Source organism: Chanos chanos, chromosome 3, assembly GCF_902362185.1.
Source record: "Chanos chanos chromosome 3, fChaCha1.1, whole genome shotgun sequence".
Taxonomy (NCBI): Eukaryota; Metazoa; Chordata; class Actinopteri; order Gonorynchiformes; family Chanidae; genus Chanos; species Chanos chanos.
The window spans coordinates 5,418,249-5,439,304 of NC_044497.1; the positions used below are offsets into that span (position 1 = coordinate 5,418,249).

At 42.3% G+C, this 21,056-nt stretch overlaps 1 protein-coding gene across 1 annotated transcript; it reads left to right on the top strand.

Annotated features, from left to right (window-relative positions):
- The first annotated feature begins 363 nt into the window (after positions 1 to 363).
- Positions 364 to 3,297, top strand: LOC115806441 (uncharacterized). The gene is made up of 8 exons (XM_030767138.1): positions 364 to 384; positions 866 to 974; positions 1,251 to 1,395; positions 1,626 to 1,739; positions 2,019 to 2,163; positions 2,442 to 2,590; positions 2,728 to 2,867; positions 3,143 to 3,297. Exons 1-8 carry the CDS (start codon positions 364 to 366, stop codon positions 3,295 to 3,297), a joined length of 978 nt encoding a protein of 325 aa, XP_030622998.1.
- The last annotated feature ends 17,759 nt before the right edge of the window (positions 3,298 to 21,056 follow it).

Sequence of the window (21,056 nt, forward strand, 5' to 3'; positions counted from 1 at the left end):
AACTTGTAATCATCTTTACAATATCGCCATTCACGGTAGTCCTACGTTGCTTCATCAGCAATAAAGGGCATCTGTCAGTGCAAAGTTCTTGACAACCCAATGAACAATTAAGGTCAGTCAAGGCAACAAAATCAATCAGTCGACCAGTCTATCTATCTATCTATCTATCTATCTATCTATCTATCTATCTATCTATCTATCTATCTATCTATCTATCTATCTATCATCAGGTGTATTTCTGTGCGGCATACCGACCTCTGTGGTTGAAACCAGTACAGGTTACGTAGTCAAGGGAAGACAGGTAGTCCCAAAATAAACACGCAAACATCACTCGATGTTGGAACTTCCTCGATGATCTCCTAGATGGCGGAGTGTGGTTATGAAGTTGTGTAAGATTTTATATAGCGTAAACATATATATATATATATATATATATATATATATACTCTGCTATAATGTAATTGCACCGTGGATATCTCATCTTTATGACATAAGACTCGATTATAACGTAAGACCGAAGACTATGAGGTCTGCACGTGTGGGGGCTATAAACGCCCTGTAACCCTTACACAACTCATGCCAGTATAAAATCAGGGCAGTGTCAATTTACCGAAAGGATAACATCAGGCTTCTCCAAGCAGCATCTCCGTGCTGATACGCCATCTCCTAAAACTGGAATAAACTTCCTAAGCTGTGGTTCAATTACGAATAAGGTTAGTGAAATGTTTCCTCTATTTTTAAGTAGTCTGGGAATTGTTCAGTTTGTTTTCATCTTGAGTGAGTAGAACTTCACTTACAAGTTCATAACGTATGTTACCTGGTTAGGATAAGTTGGAGATAATTTTGACCTCTTTTTGTGTTTCAGTTTACAACAATGGGAGACCACAATATTGCACGTTTGACGCTCATCATTATCTTTGTTCTTGGTTTTGTTGTTACGATGGTATTCAACGTTCTTGCTGGACCAGGAGTCGGTACGTTAGTAACACACAAAACATTCCGTCTCTTCAGTGGGCAATTACCCTGTCTGTCTTACAAGACAACATACAGTCGAAATCCATATTTCAGTAAAACATGGGACCTTTGCAGAAAAATAAAACCCAACAGAATTGTACATTTACACCATTTTGAAAATAGGAATTAGTCAAATCGCAAATTTAGGCTATTTGGATTAACGATGGTAAATAAATAATTGAGAACATCATTTTATTTTGAAGAATAATTTTCCTGTCCTCTCCTTGCCTCCTCAGCTCCCTTTGAGCAAACTACATCAAATGTGTCAGCCAAGTACGACACTGAAATCACTCCGTCTGGATGGACCTTCTCCATCTGGGGTGTCATTTACACCTGGTTGGCCGTTATGCTGATCTACATTGTCGCTAACATCTTCAGGAGGTATATACAAGTTCACTTTTACTATGAACACTCAGGATTGTTGTTTTACATGGAAATGCTAGAAAGCGCACTGATGTCTAACGCACTGAAATAAACTCGTTTTAAACTGAATGCTAAAATGCCTCCAGTGGGTGTGAAGATATTTTGAATACTCTGTATTGTTGTGTGATTCGAAAGCTGCCTGTTTTTACGCGCCGAGTAATTATAGGCGTTGTTTGGTATCGCTGTAGAAATGCCTACGGGCGGATGTACTGCTCTCCACCGGTGTTGCCTTACGGATTCTTCTTCACCTGGATTTTCAATTTCGTGGCTAACATCGCTTGGCTCTTGCTCTGGGACAGAGAGTAAGCTTTTAATCTTTATTTTTTTTTTAGATGTTTTTTCATTTTCTGAAAAAGTAAAGGAGGATTTGGTAGTCTGAAATAAAGTGCTCGCAAAAACAGGGAAAATTATGAAACTGTGTGACCTTCCCCTCTTTTGCTCTGTCTGATGACTAATGAACCTTATATGCTTTACTGTAAAACTGTGTCCTTATGGTGAACTATGTACAGCGCACAGACCACAACTGCAGATGTTTCACTCTCATTACTAATACACTCCTGATGTGTGTGCTTCTTTGACAGGGAGATGGTCGCATCATTCATTTTTCTCGCGCTTATCGCCTTCTCAAACTACGCGATTATATTCTTCGCCTGTCAAGGCCTTAACGCGTATGGTGCTTGGCTAAACAAGTATCACAAAGTGGATCTCTGGTGCATGAGAATTTTGGTGAGATGTCTTTCTTTCTTTCTTTCCTTGCAAATTTTAGAGACTGGAACAACAATATTTCAATCTTAAACCTCATTACTGAGACAGATACTTTTGCTAAAACAGTGATGCAATGCATTATTGCTTTCGCTGCCATGGTGTAAATGTTTGTTCTAACCATAGAAACACACGCACACACACACATACACACAGGGTGACCCTGGAGTGCTCACAAGAAAAGCCTTTGTTAGCTTGCTGAATAATAATATCACTGCTTTCAATGCTATTCAATGCCTTAGGTTCTGAACGGCATTGCTGTATACACAACATGGACAAGCATTGCCACTCTACTCAACTTGGCCATCGTCACTGACTACGAGGCAGGCATGAGTCGATCTGATGCGGCCACCCTGTCACTGTCTCTCCTGCTTGCGGAGGTCGTCGTTTGGTAAGACGCCGATAAATATCATCACAGTGTCACAGTATTGTAACAGTTATGATTCATTACACATACACACACACAGAAAAAGAGAGAGAATAAATGAGACATTTGGTGTTGACGCTGACACGTGATGGCCTCTACAGGTTTATCCTTGAGAACTTTGTGATTGAGAAACATGTGCGTTACATCCTAACCATCTACCCCGTGATCATCGTGGCTCTGAGCGGGAACATGACAAAGAATTACGATGCTGCTTCGCCCAGTCGCAACGGCATTTTCATTGGTGAGCACAGCTATCAATACAATTATGAATCATACAGCTATCAATGTAGCTAAATATAAATCACATTCGAGGTAAACAGAAAGACAGGAGATGGAGTATGTTTGAAGATTTTTAGTATATATATATATATATATAAATGTATGTGTTTATTTATTTACGTATTCGTTCATTGATTCATTTATTCATTCATCACTCCCATATGTCTCTGTCATACTTCCAAAATGTTTTGTGCATGTCCTCATTTGCCTTTATTTATTTATTTATTTATTTTTTAGCTGTTCTCCTGGCTTTGGCCTGTCTCCTGTTTGCGATCAGGATTTGTTTAGTCGTTTGGAGGCACAAGAAGCGGCCTCTGTACGAAGGTCCAGATGGAGAGGAAGTGATGTCGCCCATGGCAATTGCTGAAAAGCGTAAAAAGATTCTTAAATAAGCAAGAAACACCTGAAACCCAATGCCAGGGCCGCTCTACAGTTAAAAATACCGGCATGTTTTTGCATAATGACCAGTGCCATGTCTTGCTTTTTTTTTTTTGTTTGTCTTGCCAATGTGACGTATTTATTTTGTTTGCTGTATTGCTCAAGATTACAAGCTCTCACACAGTAATTTCCAGATTTTTTGATCGAAATTTTCCAGTTGCAGGATAGAGAACAAAACAGACTCCTCACCTGTTTTCAAAAAAAAAAATGCTCCCAGTTTACCATCAGCCAGCAGTGAAGTCAGAAAGTAAGAAGTTTTTCAACAGCAATGATCTTTGCACCATTGCTGGTCTGTTTGGAAAGCAATAAAGCCATAAAGATGGAATGTATATATGTACATACGTGAACATTCTTCTTAGCATGGTGAAGTGAGGTGACCCTGGAGGAGTAGGGAAAATGTATAATTTTATTTTTTTTTATCATTACAGATATTGTAAATAATTTGTTGATGTGCTTGTTCTTTTTTTTTAATTGTCTTAAATTACTTTGATAAAATGGAAGTTTTTGAAAATGCACTATTTTTTAATAAACATGCCATTGCACTATTAAATAACATTTGAATTATTTCTTTTAAAATCTCAATACAGTTCAGCAGTGAAATATAAAATGTGTGTGTATACTGTGGTGAATCTTAAGATCGTAACATCTCCTGACAAAAAAAGAAGGAATAGAAAAGTTACTTATCCTCATTTTAATCAGGGGGCAACTTCACAGTCCAGTCCAGCAGATGGCGAGAGAGAGGCAGTGGTCATTATGTCCCTCTGGATTTTAGAAAACTTGTTTTTCGCACCAATGCTTTTTGATTACAGGTGAGGAATGACCAGGTAGTTTACGTAAAAGTTTTCTTGGACTGGTGTGCTAGTTTCTTTTCATTTTTAACATACTGTAATAGGTATATTATTTAACATCTGCACACAGTAACATGAAAAACAGCAAAAAAACCCCCCAAAAACATTTCCTTAATGTGATACTTGAGAAAATTCTAAATCTCTACGTGATGGGAAGTCGATGCAAACAAGCTTTGCTGAAACAGGTCCAAACATACATCTTCACTGGCACCTTTTGCCCCGGTCATTCCCCCACAAGGCATTTTTCACAAAGAATAGCAACAAACTGATTATGACAGTTTATGTTTGTTTCCTGGTGGTCAGGTGACACCTCTCTCGGGGCATACCATTGGCTAATAAGACAAGGCAGTTTTTTTGGGGTTTTTTTGAAGTGTTTATTAGGCCTACAACACAAAGGACAAAGAAACACAACCCATCCACAGTGATTTTACACTTTTTAATCTTATCCTAAACGTTCTACCAAAATACGACATTATAACGTATTATAGTATCCTTTCAAAATGCCACTCCTTCAAATGATTTAATTGGTGGAGAATTTTCCAAACATGTTTCATCCTACAATACTACGTGCTCATAAGAAGTGTTGTTTAAAAACGACTCTTTTTAGTGATCTGACCAGTTTCGTTCCATACATTAAAATGATCTGAATCTATGACTCACTGTTTCGGTCACTTCCATATTCCACTGGCGGCATACTGAAACCTGTACAGAGTGTTTTCACATGGGTGTCTGGGTGATATAGGAGAAAGAATACTCTGCACCACTGCACAAACCCGAGTTCCTATCCCTAAACTGGCAGCCACATGGACACTGGTTTTATTTTTAATTCATTTTATAATTTACCCTGCACTTCCAACCACGTAGTCCATTATAAGCCTGCTGTGTGAAACCAAATGTCATGAAATTTAAAATAATGATAATAATAATTAAATCATTATATTGATTATGTGAGACTGCAGTAAGCCATTTATGCCATATCATGCAGCTGTAAAATAATTTAAAAAAAACAGATGTAAAATATTTTTATGTTCAATAAATTAATGTTGTAATGCATTTGGTAAACTAATTATAGTTTAAAAAAACAGCTGAGGAACTATGATTCAGGAATCAAAATCAGCCCATGGTTCTGTGCCTTTCCACCATAGGAATATATTCAGGAGCCAAGAACTTTTCATGACCTCTGGAACTTTGAGGATTCACTCAAAGTCTGATTAAATCTCTCCACAGGGCCACCACACTGGGGATGCGGCGGTGTGGTGTGAGTCTTATGCATGTTCAGTTTATCACACGCAGGGGTGGACAGTAACGAAATACATGTACTTGAGTACTGTACTTAAGTACATTTTTCGAGTATCTGTACTTTACTTGTGTTATTTTTTTTTTGGAAACTTATGACTTTTACTCCACTACATTTGAAATACAAATATTGCACTTTTCACTCCACTACATTTCTAGGAAGGTTCTCATTACTCGTTACTTTAACGCATAGCTTTGAGGTCAGCGGATGAATTTTCTTTTCAAAAATGCGATAGGCCATATTGTGTTCATCACAGCAGAAAAACCAATCACAGTAAACTACTCCAATGCTGTCAGTCAAGTGCATGCTGCATTTTTTTTAACAACTGAACTTGGCGGTTTTACTGATGGCTACTACAATGGAAAATAAAGATGATAAAGATAAAGGTTCCTCACCAGAGCAGCCATGGCCATATCTTAAGTCCATGTCTGAGATTTTTTAAATCAATTGGTTTCTAAGCTAACTGCTTCCCGTATGCGTACGGAAACCAGTTGGCTTGAAAACTATTCGGGGCATAACACCGGGTCCTGTGTGAATCCACTGCTGACGCATACTAATAGTTAGCTAGCGAAAATGCCGAGTTAACGTTACTGACAAAATACTTTCAGAAATATATGTTTTAATCTTGTCAGGTAAACACAGTAATATTTGTAAGGTCAGCGGATTCACGTAGGAACCGGTCCCAATAAGACGAGGTGGGCGGGAATCAAGCGGTGACGATGGTCATCCAGCTGTTTCACATTTCAGACAATGCTATGTAGTAGAAGTAAAATTAACCTAGCCTACAACATTACGATGTGTTTATCCTTTTAAAGCCAATCTGAGTCAACCTAGTGCCTGTTTAACTGAAGCTATACACTGTCTTTTATAGAGGAAGCATTTGGTTCAACTGTGTTTCTATAGGCTTTGTAGCATATTCCACAAGCTTTTTATTCTACAGGTTCTACAAGCAAGTCAGTGCATTCAATAGGTTGTTTCAGAGTCATTAGACTCTGTAAATGCACTGTTGCGACAATACAACAATGCAATGACATTAAAAAGAAAATGTACTTTTGAATACTTAAGTATTTTTAAAAGCAAGTACTCCAGTACTTTAACTCAAGTAAAAATTGAACTGAACAACTTTTACTTGTATTGGAGTAATATTTGACCAGGAGTATCTATACTTTTACTCAAGTAATGGAGTTGTTTACTTTGTCCACCTCTGGTCACAGGTGACGATGAACATGAGTGATTCCTCATAATTCCTACCTTGGTCGCATTGTGTGGTCTTAGTGTCCCTAAACCTGCTCCCACAGAGGTCACTGCCGCATCTCCACCCAGCGTAACACAGGTTGCAGATCTATGTCTGTCCCTCTGTGTTGTCTCCACTCTGTGACGTGTCCACTGTTTGGAGCTCACGGCTGCGCAGGCCTGCAGACTGGGGGAGCTGAAGTACAGCTGTCCCCCTGGCTGTGTATCTTCACCTCATGGGCCTCCCCTCATTCATAGTAGTGGCCGTTGTGAAAGAGCTTTGGCATTTGTTTGGCATTCCCCAGCCCTAAGCACCACAGTGAAATCGTAAGACTGCAGCTCCTCAATCCATCATGCAACCTGCACCTCCAGCTCATTAAAAGACATCTGCCGCTTGAGTGTGGAGGGATAAGCCCTTACAGTGAAGGGCGGGCCGCAGAGATAATATTTAAACTTCAGGGCTGCCAACAGCATGGCAACAAGTGCCCCCCGCACTCCTTAAGACAAGTTTGAATTAACGGGGCTACTAATCTTTTTATGACCAGTCTTTCTCCGTGTATGCTTTGACTAGTGCAAAACAGCAGTCCACTACACCTCTTATTCAAGCCAAAATATTACTAAAGCCTGCACCAGGTCACATTATGAGAAAAGATTATCATTCGTTAAAAGTGTTTAAACAAAGCAAAGCAAGCAGAAAATGTACACTGCAGCGTTAAAGAGGCAAGTGTGTCGGTACTGGTATCAGTATCGCCAGTGCTGCCCACAGACATAGTTAGTATTGGATCGAAATGTAAGTGTATGGTATATCGCCCACCGTTATTCAACAGAGAGAGAGAGAGAGAGAGAGAGAGAGAGAGAGAGAGAGAGAGGGAGGAGCAAAATGAACAGACACAGTTTACCCCGTGACCTGCCCCCTACTCGCCCCCAGCCCCACACTTGCACTGACAACTCTACTCCGAATGGAGTTGCGATTATCAAACAGTGAATGACTGACAGGTGATAACGGCGAACAACACGGAGGGAGTAACACCGATTACTTAGTAACGCTGAAAAAAAACAACATTAATATTATAACACAGAGAATTTACGCATTGGCGCTCTGGCGTCTCTGCAATACATCTATATCTTCCACCATAATCTAATTATAATCCCCGGTAGCACCAATATCTCCTCTTTATGACATAAAACTTGATTATAATATAAAATGACTGCTAGGCTTGCACGTGTGGGGGCTATAAAACTAACTGTAACCATTACACAACTCTTACACTATAAAGTCGGTGCACGCTCACTTAGCTGAGAGCGTGCACCTTTCATCGACGCATCAGCATCTCCGTGTGCATACCCCGTCCCTAAAACTGGAATAAAATTCCTAAATTGAGGATTAGTAAAGAGGAACGCACAACCTTGGTGAAATATTACGTCTATTAAGTAAGTCTTCCATTTGTGAAAGTGTTGTCGATTTTACTTTTTTTTTATTTTGATGAATAGGAAACCTTGTTGGGATAAATTACAGAGAATATATTTGACGTGTTTTGTGTTTCAGATTACGACAATGGGAGACCACAATCCTGCCCGTTTAACACTCATTATTGTCTTTGCTCTTGGCTTTGTTGTTGCAATGATCTTCAATGTACTTGCTGTACCAGGAGTTCGTAAGTTAATAACACACACACAAAAAAAAATCTGTCTATTCAGTGAACAGTTACGCTGTGTGTCCAACAAGAAAACATATAAAAGAAATCATTCTTAATTTAACATTTGACATCTGCAGAAAAAAAAAAGATTTGTACACTGACGCCATTACAGAGACAGGATATGGTCAAACAGTCAATTTATTTGGATTTACAAGAGTAAAGACATAATTAAAAGCATCACTTGATTCTGAAGAATAGCTTACCTGTTGTCTGCTTGCCTCCTCAGCTCCCTTTGAGCAAACCACAGCAAATGTGTCAGCCAAGTTTGACACAGAAATCACACCGTCCGGATGGACCTTCTCCATCTGGGGTATCATTTACACCTGGCTAGCGCTTATGCTAATCTATATAATCGCCAACATCTTCAGAAGGTATGTACAAATTCACTCTTATTGTGTACGGGATTGTTGTTTTACGTGGGAAACATAGCAAAGGAATGTCTAGAGCAGTAAACGCGTGTTAAAACGTTACCTGTTCTTACCCCCTGAATAATCAGAGGCGTTGTTTGTTATCGCTGTAGAAATGCTTACGGGCGGGTGTACTGCTCTCCACCGGTGTTGCCCTGTGGATTCTTCCTCTCTTGGATGTTCAATCTTGTCATGAACATCGCCTGGCTTTTGCTTTGGGACAGAGAGTAAGATTTTATTTAATGTATGTTCTTCTCTAGAAAAGGGAATTGGAAATGATGACTTACTGGAATTATTTCTAAACGTACTGATCACAAATATATAGAGTTCAAATGATGAAGCAGTGTAATCTTCCCCTCTATAGCTCTATCCAACGACTAACGATCCTGATAAACTTCATCGTAAAACTGTGTACGAAGGTCTGATGCAAAAGAACACAGACCACGGATCCAACTGCCTCGCACACATGTGTAATATACTCCCGATATGTTTTTCTTTGACAGGTACATGATTGTAGCTTTCGTTTTTCTCGCGCTGACCGCCTTCTCAAACTACGCGATTATTTTCTTCGCCTGTCAAGGCCTTAAAGCGTATGGTGCCTGGCTAAACAAGTATCACAAAGGGGATCTCTGGTGCATGCGAATTCTGGTGAGATGTCTTTCTTTTCTTTTAATTTTCAGTGTGAAACAGCAGTGTAGTTCTCCATTTTAACAGTTTTAAACCTCCCAAAGGAGGCAGATAGGCCTATTTTTTGTTTGAACAGTAATGCAATGCGTTGTCGTTAAAGTCGTCATGGTGTATATGTTTGCTCTGCCTACACACACACGCACACACTATACGCCATGACTGCTTATAAAAGGGCCGTTTTTCGCTTAATTCTAATTCTTACGATTCTGATGTTTTAGGTTCTGAACGGCATTGCTGTATACACAACATGGACAACGATTGCCACACTGATCAACTTGACCATCGTCACTGACTACGAGGCAGGCATGAGTCGATCTGATGCGGCCACCCTGTCACTCTCTCTCCTGCTTGCGGAGGTTCTCGTTTGGTAAGACGCCGATAAATATCATCACAGTGTCACAATATTGTAACAGTTATGATTCATTACACATACACACACACAGAAAGAGAGAGAGAATAAATGAGACATTTGGTGTTGACGCTGACAGGTGATGGTCTCTACAGGTTTATCCTTGAGAACTTTGTGATTGAGAAACATGTGCGCTACATCCTAACCATCTATCCCGTGATCATCGTGGCTCTGAGCGGGAACATGACAAAGAATTACGATGCTGCTTCGCCCAGTCGCAACGGCATTTTCACCGGTGAGCACAGCTATTAATATAACTATAAGTCACTTAACTCCTTTCACTTTTCTGGAATAAAAAAACACATAGATTTGAGGGAAGAATAAAGACACAAGGTGGGATATTTTTAAAGTTAAATGGGATTCAGAACCTGCTTATTTATTTGTTTGTTTGCTTGTTCATTCATTCATTCATTCATTCATTCAGTCAGTCAGTCATTTCTTCAGTCTCCATGAAAACTGCAGTATGTGCATGTCACACTTCTGACCTGCCTTTTTTTTTTTGTGGCAGCTGCTCTCCTGGCCTTGGCCTGTGTCCTGTTTGCGATCAGGATTTGTTTAGTCATTTGGAGGCACAAGAAGCAGCCTCTGTATGGAGGTCCAGATGGAGAGGAAGTGATGTCTCCCATGGAAATTGCTGAAAAGCGTAAAAAAATTCTTAAATAAGCAAGAAACACCTGAAACCCAATGCCAGGGCCGCTCTACGGATAAAACAGCGGCATGTTTTTGTATAGTGACCAGTACCAAATATTTTTTTGTTTCTCTCGCAAATGTTTTTTTTTTTTTGCATTTGCATTTGCATCTATTTATTTGGTTTGTTGCATTGCAAACATTTATTTTGTTTGTTATACTGTTATAAGACAACAAGCTGTCACACAGTAATCACCAGATTCTTTGATCAAGATTTGAAAGTAGCAGAACAGAGAATGAAATGCTTTCCTTACTTGTTTTGAAAGACATTCCGGCTCTCAGTTCACCGTCAGTGGTGCCAGAATGTATGTGTTTCAATGGCCATGATCTTTGTACTGTTGCTGGACTGTTTGGAAAGCAGTAAAGCCATAAAGATGGAATGTATGTACATATATATATATATATATATATATATATATATATCTGTATACCTCTATCTATCTATCTATCTATCTATATATCTCTCTCTCTCTCTCTCTCTCTCTCTCTCTCTCTCTCTATATATATATATATATAAATAAGTGAACATTCAGTGAACATTCTCAGCATGGCGAAGTGAGGTGATTGGAGGGTGAAGGAAAATTTACAATAATGTTTTATTTTATCATTACAGATATTGTGAATAATATATTTTTTGTGCATGTTGTATTTACTTTTTTGAAAAACAAAAATTAAATTAATTTGACAAATGAAGTTTTTTTTTTTGTGTGAATACAATATTTTGATAAACATTCAATTATAATATAAAATTACAGTTGATTATTTCTGTTAAAGTCTCATTGCTCAGGTGTGAAACACAATATAGTTTGTATGCATACTGCAGTGAATCACAACATTTCACATCATAACATTTCCTAAAAAAAAAAAAAGAACAATCAAGTAAAATGGAGCAGACAGGGAGAAATAAAGAAAGAAAGAACTAAAGAAAGAAAGAAGTTAATCGTACTTAGTGTAGTTAGGGGGCACTGTCTTACTCCAGTACTGTAGATGGCGACAAAGAGGAAGTAGCTGGTCCGTTCTTCTCTGTCCTTTAGAAAACTTGTCTTCTTGGCGCGAAGATTTGTTGTTTACAACGGAGAAATGGATACGTAGTTAGCTCGGAGTATTATTGTGGCGTACCAATTACCTTTCTCTTTTTAAAATTAACTTTAAATTGTACATTATCTAAACAGTTACCACAGTTACTTGCAGGACAGATAAACATTTCCTTAACGCGAGACTTGAGAAAATTCTAAATGTTTTCATGGCGGTCAGTTAACGCTAATAAGCGTTCCCCAGCGGATCGAAACATTTTTCAAGCTTGCTTGACTGAAGCGCTTAATAACAAGAATGGAACGCAAAATGTTAAATTTGGTAAGTAAGTTATATTCATTTACCGTTAAAATAATTATACGCATTTCTCTCTCATTCATTATGCCCAGTAAACGTTCCAGTAGGTTACCCTGCTGATGGAGAGCTAGCCATGTAGCTTCGTTACGTTAGTCCTATTGTCAGCTGATGTCATTGGTTTGGTAGTATTGAACCAAGACGTAGTCAACAATTAAAAACAACGGCGGCAAGCCATACATTCCCTATAGCGCGCTTTTAAAGTAGAAGAACCCCTGAATATTAAATACTTGTCTAAACAGTAGAGAGTTGTCTTGACCTGTCAGTTTATAACCTCAATACGTGCATTGACAGGGAAGGGCTAAAAAGAAGCTTCGCTACTTCCAAGAGGAGACCAAGTAAGTATAAAGAATAGTTAAATAATGATCATGTTTAAGCGCTGACATCATGGAATATAGCACAGGATTCCTGGCATATGTAAGAATAACGCTAATAAATTATTGAAGAGGTTTTTAAACTTAGCAACGGTACGTTGATGGGTGATTAATTTGGTTCTGCCCTTTCAGCCCGGAATCTCTTCCCGTTATCAAAGACATTTTCTCCCTGAAAGACATTGATGATATGTTTGACGATTTGGGTGAGTGAACCATGTACCTGATTTGTTGATGTTGGTTTATCATTGAGCCAGTTGCTTCGTCGTAATGCCAAACTGCCTTAGGTAACGCATGTGACAACCTACCGCTCAGATTTGTCGTATTCATCTTTTCCATTGCCATGTCGTGTCTGTGTTGTTCTGCAGATCCGGCCTCTGACACAGGCCTGCCTCTCCTGTCTCCGCTGCCCAAGAGCAATGCAGTGCTTCAGTGTGAGAGGGACAGAAGCCCATCACCAAGCCCGAAATCTCCCTCGCCTGAGAGGCACGATAAAGGCACGCAGAAGGTACAGAAGGTACTAAAGAAATTCTTTAGACCCTGGACAATACTTCCATATAAATTTATGCAGTGAACTCGTGTGTGTACTTTCAGGGGTCTGGTGATGTTGTTGTCCAGACCGACGGTACAGGAGACAGTCCCTTGAACTGTAAAGGTGGGAAGGTTTAAACTATGAATGCTCTGCGTTTGTTAAACGACACGTTATAATAAGCAAGGGAACGGATTCCAGTCCTGGAAGCCCAGTTAGCTTGCAAACCTTTTTCAAACGCTACAGCGTTTCTAATTACTGAACACACTCAGAGCGTTCAGGTCGTTAAATCAAGCTATGTAATGCACGGTTTTTGATGAATACGTGCAGAACAGGATGGCTGACGGTGACACGTATAAGAGCCCATCTTTTTCATCTCACGTCTTTTACCATCTCACCAGAGAGCCCTTTTTTCGGACCTGCGCCCATAAAAACATCCAGCCCCATTGGGCTGCTGACCAACGATGACAAAGATGGGGGTGGAGATAACAAGATAGCTGAGATCACTCCTCTACTATTTGGTGAGGAGGATGAAGAGCCAATAAGAGGTGACATCAGCCAATCTCAGTCCAATCAGAAAGCAGAGGTGGAGCAGGAGTCGCAGCCAAGGTGAGAACCACTTTAAATGCTGTTGTTATCTGTTTAATCTAGAGACAGGATCTAGATTTAAATCTCTCTCTCACTCTTTCTCTCTCTCTCTCTCTCCCTCTTTGTCTTCTCTCTCTCTCTCCCCTTCTCTCCCCCTTGCTCTCTGTCTTACAGTGGGATGGAGGACTTGTTGACATCTCCACCAAAAAGACTGGAGTTTGCAAAAGGAACCCAGCATGTTGTCAATATGCCTGAGAATATACCAGAGTGAGACACTTGTTTTTTTGTTTTTTTTCCCCCCACACTTGGTATCGATGGACTTGTGTTTACACATATGCGCCTTAAACCTGTTGAGTAACCAGAAGTAATATAGCTCTTTGTCGTATTTATAGTGTCAGGGGAAGTTACATTAAAACGTGTTTGTTTTTTTTGTTTACTCAGCACAAACACACATGCCAGGCCTGAGGTGTCAGCAGAGGAACGTCTGAGTTCAGCACTGGAAAATGGGGAAACTTCACACATGTGAGGATACATAGATTTACAGCCTCATGGATGTTTTTGGTGGTTATTCGCAATCAAAGTGCAAGAAGTACATGATATTGTGTTCTTGTTTGTAGGTGTGTGTATCGGAATAACCGTTCTGCTCTTTGTACGTTTTTGTCACCTGGATTTGCTCTTGACATTTATTAGGGAAGTGGAGAATGATTCCTCGGAGAAGGTGGGCAAAGGTGACCTGGTCCTCCGTAAGGGTCAAGAGACGAGAGAGGTCATGACCCAAGAGGTCAAGGGGTCATCCTTCCAGCAGAAACTCAGGGAATCCTTTCATCCCAAAGCTACAGTGTGAGTTTGAGTGGAATGTAGAGTCTGGAACAATGATCGCTGATTTTAGTGAACTGCATGTAGTTCATGTAGCTGTGGTTTTTCAGTTTCGTTCTGCTGTTTTTTTGTAGGAATTGTGCAAAACACAGAGGCGGATTTTCATAATTCTAATTGTGTCACTGCCTCAAAGATTTTAAGCGAGACTTTTTGTGCGGTAGTCTCACACTGAATTTTAAAACCTGTTCGTTTTAAAGTCGTGCCTTTACAAGCACTTGATGACACACCTATATTTACGGTCAGCCTGTGTGTTGACGCGACCGTAAAACATTGCTTTTCTCTACACGTCAGGGCTAAGAAACACGCGGCTCTAGTCCGAGCCCCCTCCCCTCTGGAACTGGACGACGACTTCATGATCCTGGAGGATGACGGGCCGCTGGTGTTTTCCATTCCGCGGAGAAAGGACCCGAGCAGGAACGGGGCTCCTCAGAGGAAGGAGAAAACCGCCGTTCCAGACGCGACGACTGACGCAGACGCCGGAAAGCCGGACTCTGCAGACAAGCCGACTCGGAGTGGGGCGGCCAATCAAAACCAGAGAGAGGACACGGAGATGGAGGAGGATGTCCATTTGTCCGGTGGGCTGTGGAATATTTCTTGAAAAATACGTTACTGAAAATTATCATTATTGTTTTTGTTTGTGTTCAGTGGCATACTTCCTTAACACCGAGTTGAGAGAAAGTATTATTTTTACATGATTTGAGTTGTGTGGTTGTCTGGTGGTGTAAGGCAACAGAGTGTTTTTTTTTTTTTTTTTTTTTTTCCTTCCCTCACAGGTAAACACAAGTCGCAAAAACACGAGACTGGACGACGTGTCAATCAAGAGGACAATGGTGGCAGAAGCAACGGTGTCTCGGCGCTGAAACCTTCATCAAAACCCGCCAAGAAGTCGTCCAAGCCGACCGCTGGGGCCCCGTCGGCACCAGAGACGTTACAGCCCAACGCAAAGAAGAAAACGGGCAAAGCAAAAATAGCGCGTGGAGAGGAGACTGACGCCACGAAACCAGCGAAGTCTAAAGAGAGGAGCAGGAAACCTGGGAACGACCGTGCCGGGCTCAGAAAGGAGATGAAAGAGAAGTCGAAACAGTCGGCGTCATCGCCGGCGGAGAGAACGGAGACAGAGAAAGAGCGCTCGGCGTGTCCCGAACCGCCGTCTGACATCGCGGAGCAAAACACTGACAAAGACGTCTCTGTCGGTTAGTTTGTCTTCCGCTCGCGCCGATACCTCCTAACGTCCCATTACTGTTCCTCAGATCTAACAGAGTGTACTTCTGTGTTTTCTGTCTCCGCAGCCGCAGAGAAAACAAGCACGACGCGGCCTCCGAGTGCCGCGTCTCCATCAAAGAGGGCTGTCAGAAATAACAAGGCGCGCAAGATGAAAGAGACCCAGACAAAGACAGGGGAGGCAGTCGGCGACGGAGAAGAGCCTGATACCTCGGCAGAGGCACCTGCGACGGGCAAGAGAAAGAGGAACAAGCCCGGTGCTTGGTGGCTCACTAACCAAGACCCGAGCAGCACTGAGGAGCAGGAGGTGGAGGCCTCTGGGCGGAGAGCCGGCAAGAAACGGAAAGGGAGAGAACCGACGGCGTCAGCGTCTGAGGGAAGACCCGCCGAGGAGCCCGAGAAGAGGCGAGCGGACAAACCTAAAACCCGAAGGGAAAAGGAGAAGACGGGCAAGCCCAAAGGCGGGAGAGTGAGGAGGTTTACGGACTCCGCCAGTCAGGGAAACGGACGGAAAGCGAAGGCGGCTCCCGTCGTCGAGCCTGAAAGTTCAGCACCCTCTCAGGCTGAGGAGGACGAGGGCCGGGCGAGTGGTGAAGAAGACCCCAGCCCGGTGTTGTGTAGCCCTCCTGCACGTGACTGCCTCAACCCAGGTACAATAGCTGGTGGGGGGGGGGTGGTTGGGGTGTGACTCTGTGTGTCTGTTGGTTTTGATATGCATGTTTTGCTTTTTAATTATTACACTGCATGTCAGAGTTCATAGGCCTCTGGAGAAACCAAGCACCTCACTGCCTTGCTCAGGAGCACATGGGCAGTGAAGTGTCATATTTGGGGTTCAAACATACAACCCTCTGGTTTGTTGACTGCTTCCCTCTTCATTACACAGTCATTTAGTCATTTAAGTCCTCGGGGTTTTAGAGTGTCAATGTCGGGCGTGTGACCCTTTTTGAAGGATGTACAAAACTCACTGTTTTTCTGTGTCACAGGCGAGAAGTCTGAACGAGTGTTCGATAAGGGGTATTCCCAGAACAGTTCGTCTGGATCTGCAAGGAAACGACCTCCGTCACCGTCTCCCGTTCTGGGGAAGAGACAAAGAAGAGTCCCCGGACACTGGTGGGCAGTAACGGAATCTCAGGAATCTGACGAAAACACCCTGTCACAGCCAGACGGTCCCCCAGCGCACCCCCAAAACCACCCAAAAGACACACGGTCTAAATCACGGACGGCGCCCCCTGTTGGCACCTCTGTTAAAAGGCCGGACAGCCAAAGTGTGCACACATCAAGAGGCAGACCTGGAAAACGGCAGAGAAAAGACTACGTGAACACACCCAAGACTCTCAAAGGTTCTCTGTCCACGACTGGCCCCGTTTTCCCCTCCGGGAGACAGCAGGTCGGCCTGGCCATGAGGAAACAGGGACGGAAAAACCTGCTCCACTCTCTCGAGGACGCCTCGGAACATTCCAGGGAGAACACGTCGGTTCACAACGACGGCCCGGAGGGGAGGAGCGACGATGCTGCCTTTGACGGGTACGCGGACTGCGACCGGCTGGACCCTTTTGGCGTGGGAGTGAAACGGAGCGGCAGGTTATCCAGTGGATCCGGCAGAGAACCGCCCTCAGAGGCTGAGAAGTGAGACGCGGTTTTGTTTGAATTCTCAAAAAAAAAAAAAAATTCTTAGTCTTTCTAATGTTTCTTTCTTACAAACGCTGTTTGATGATATCGGCTGAATGTTTTTGTACAATGAATTTATTGTTTGTTTATTGTTTATTTCTTTTTCTAACTCTCCTTTCACTCTTAAACTCCGAATAGCGGGGTGGGGTTCAGAAGTGGACCGGCCTCCATGATAGAACTGGACCAGTACGAAGAGGAGGACGCAGGTGAGGGAAAAACCCCCATATCGCACGACTTTTGCATCTGCAGCGTTTAGTGAACAAAGACGAGAATGTGGTTTGAGAACTGAAGAGAAGGTTTCCTCAAATGCCAAATTAAAATCGCCAAATTAAAAACGCCAAATCTTTTTGCCCCCCCCCCCTTTTGTCTAAGACCTTCCCACGTCCAGAGTATCGTCATGTGTCCCGCGGGTCCTGTCAGAGCAGGACCTGTGCGGACCCCCGTTAAAACCCGTGGTTCTGCAGCCCGAGGACTGGGACAACCTGATGCAGTGGTTCACACACCTGTGGCCCGCCAATGCCAAGGGTACGACATTATCCCATTATCCCACACACACACCACACACGCTCACGCTCCTTCAGTTAGAATACTTCTTAAAGGGGAGAAACCAGATGCAGTGACCAGTGACTGAGGTTTGGGCCCCGTTCCAATACTCTTAAATGCCTCCCTTACCTCGTGTCCTTTTGCTCTAAAAGCTAAAAGCGCTGGTGGAACGAGTCGGTATTCTGAGGACGGATGAGGCGAGAGCTTCGGTGAAGTGTGTGTCGATTCAGCTCTTATTTGTTTTGTTGGCGTAAACGCAGCATGTCTCACTTGGCTATGTGTGTAAGGTGTGTCACATTTTTTCCCAACAAAAAACTTAGCACTTACGTGAACCCAGCACTGTCCTTACCCTCAGTTTAATGTATAGCCAGACAGCAACGTGTAACACACACTCATGACAGGTGAGGGGTGGGCGTGAACCCAGAGTCGAGAGTTTTTATTGGACTTTTTTTTTTTTTTTTAGATAACATATTGTTTGTTTTGTATAACATTACGTTAAAGACCTTAAGTTACGTGTTTGGTCACCCAGGCCTGAGATGGACTTGAGGTGTCTATGATGGCATTTATTTTACACAGAGCTGATGATAATAACAAGAACTGGATGAAAATGATCACTGGGATCAGTGTTTCATTTATTGTATCAACAGTGTTTTTTTGTTTTGTTTTGTTTTTTTTTTTAAATCAGATCATTTTGAGAATTGCATTGTGGCCAGTGTCCTCTTGTTGTGTAACGATGTAGCACGATACAGAGGGCAAATAGTACAAAATATTTTAATACGAATAGTCAACAGCCAATCAGAACTCTCTCTCTCTCTCTCTTTTTTTTTTTAAATGGACTAGCCTTGAGGGAGAATGACTCGGAGTCGCAGCGTGAACCAGTTTTAAAAGCCAGGATTTGAAAAGCCAACACTGACGTTGAGTTAGGACTGGCAGTGTGACGTATCAGAAGAGTCAGAACAGAACCGGGAGGGAAATACAATATGTTTTTAAAGCCGTCACACATGAAGAATACGAGTTCTGTGGAGCGTAGGAAACTGCGTGCTGTGTACCATAAGACTCTGACCCGCGCTTGACTTTTCACCGCGTAGACACGTTCGCAGAAGTCTGACGTAAACCTCTGTTTACTTACGACCACGGTTCCTTCGAAAGCCCCCACGCTGGAAATAACTTTGCCCCTCGTTTGGCAGTTATGGCCTCGTTAACTTTATCAAGGTGTTTGGGTAAAAACTTGACTTTTTTTTTTTCCGTCCCCACGTGGTAAACCTCTGCCTTACATTATCACTGTCTGATAAACTGTATCTCGCAGAGAAATCTATCAGTCGAATCTCTCCAGCATGTAGAGAAATGTCTTAGGATAACAAACATAAAACTACCCAAACCAGACTCTCACCACCGCCCCCCCCCTCCCTCTAACCCAGACAGTCAAAAACAGTTTTCTATTTTTAAGCTCTGTTTTTTTTTTTTTTCCTCTCTTTATTCTTCCTGGTGTGAATCCTGCTGTCCCGTGTGCCCACAGAGGCGGGAGAGGTCATCAGTCCGGATCATTTCCGCTGGTTCTCCCACGCGGGGAGAGCAATGGGGCACAAAGTCAACGTGCAGTGCACCTCCTTCTCCAACGGCAAGATCCTGCTGGGCTCCTACATGAAGAAGCCCCTGCAGGTGGATCACAGCGCTGTGTGTGTGAGTACCGGCCCGTCTTCCCTCTCTCTCTGTCTGTGTCTCTCTCTCTCTGTCTCGCTCTCTCTCTCTCTGTCTCTCTCTCTCTCTCTCTCTCTCTTTCTCTCTCTTTGTGTCTGTCTCTCTCTCTCTCTCTCTCTCTCTCTCTCTCTCTCTCTCTCTCTCTGTGTGTCTGTCTCTCTCTCTCTCTGTCTCGCTCTCTCTCTCTCTCTGTCTCTCTCTCTCTCTGTGTCTCTCTCGCTCTCTCTCTCTCTCTGTGTCTCTCTCTCTCTCTCTCTCTCTTTCTCTCTCTTTGTGTCTGTCTCTCTCTCTCTCTCTGTCTCTCTCTCTCTGCCTGGGTGCCTGCTTGCATGTTTACACTTTGTTTTTATTTATTCATTTTGGACGTTTTGTTTTTCCGCATGATTACAAACGTTTGCTTATCAAAAGGCTTCGGTTGCGATGCAAAAAACGTTATCTCGTGGGTTATTCCCGGAGATGGGCGAAAAAACAGCGTTTTGAAGATATAAAGCAGAGAGAGATAAAGAGGAGGAAAAAAAAAAACAAACCAAAAAAAACAAACAAAAAAAACCCCCACAACTCTAAAGCCTTGTGGATGTTTTTGCGCGGGGTGTCGTTTAAGTGCGGTGTTCACACAGAGAGCAGCGTTATAAAAAGGGACTGATTTTCAGACCCTATCATTTATCTCTGTCGTTATCTTCCGCTCTCCTTGAACAGTCACCTGAAAGTGCCCTGCGTCTGATCACGCATTCACAGGCCATGCCGACCGGCCACCCTCCACGCTCTTATGAAAGCACAGAAAACGAACCTATGAAATTACAGCGGTATATATATTTCGGATGTTCAGGTGTTACGGAAGCTGTTTGAATGATAGCGTCTCATTATGTGTGGTGATAAAATGTTTTTTTTATATGGTTGTTTTTTCTTTCTTTCTTTTCTTTTTTTGATCTCAGGTTTTTAACTTGATGACCAGCTGTGTCCGCGTGGAGAAAAACGGCCTTAAAAGCGTCTACAACCCAGGACAGACCTTTATGATTCCCTCCGGTAAGACACGTTTTGATGGGGTTTTTTTAGAGTAGAAAACCCTTTTTTTTTTTTTTCTAAAACTGCCTTTTTCTTTACTTTTACTTTTAGTGTCCCCAAAATGGTCTTATGACTATTTGTTTGTTTTTTCCCCTCTTCCATGTTTCAGGCCATGCTTACAGCATTCGGAACCTCTCTCAGGAGCCTGCAGTCCTGTGGTACAACAGGATGCTCGTGGACGAAGAGAGAATGTGACAGACAGACAGACAGACAAACAGAGAGAGAGAGAGAGAGAGAGAGAGAGAGAGAGAGAGAGGATGGGAGTGACCAAGCATCCTCTCCTGATTCTGCATTAAAACCGATGTAAATATCAGATAGGTGGCTTCTCACGATTTTATCTGGCCTCCCATTTTTAACGACGAAACGTTTTTCGAATCGCAAATTTAAATGTTTGTTTTTAAGGACAAATAAACAATTAAAGTAGTACGGCCTGCTTCAGGGCTTGCTACTCTCTCTTTTGCAGAGGTGTTAGTGATTGGATGTGTACATAGAGTTGCGTTAGCTCA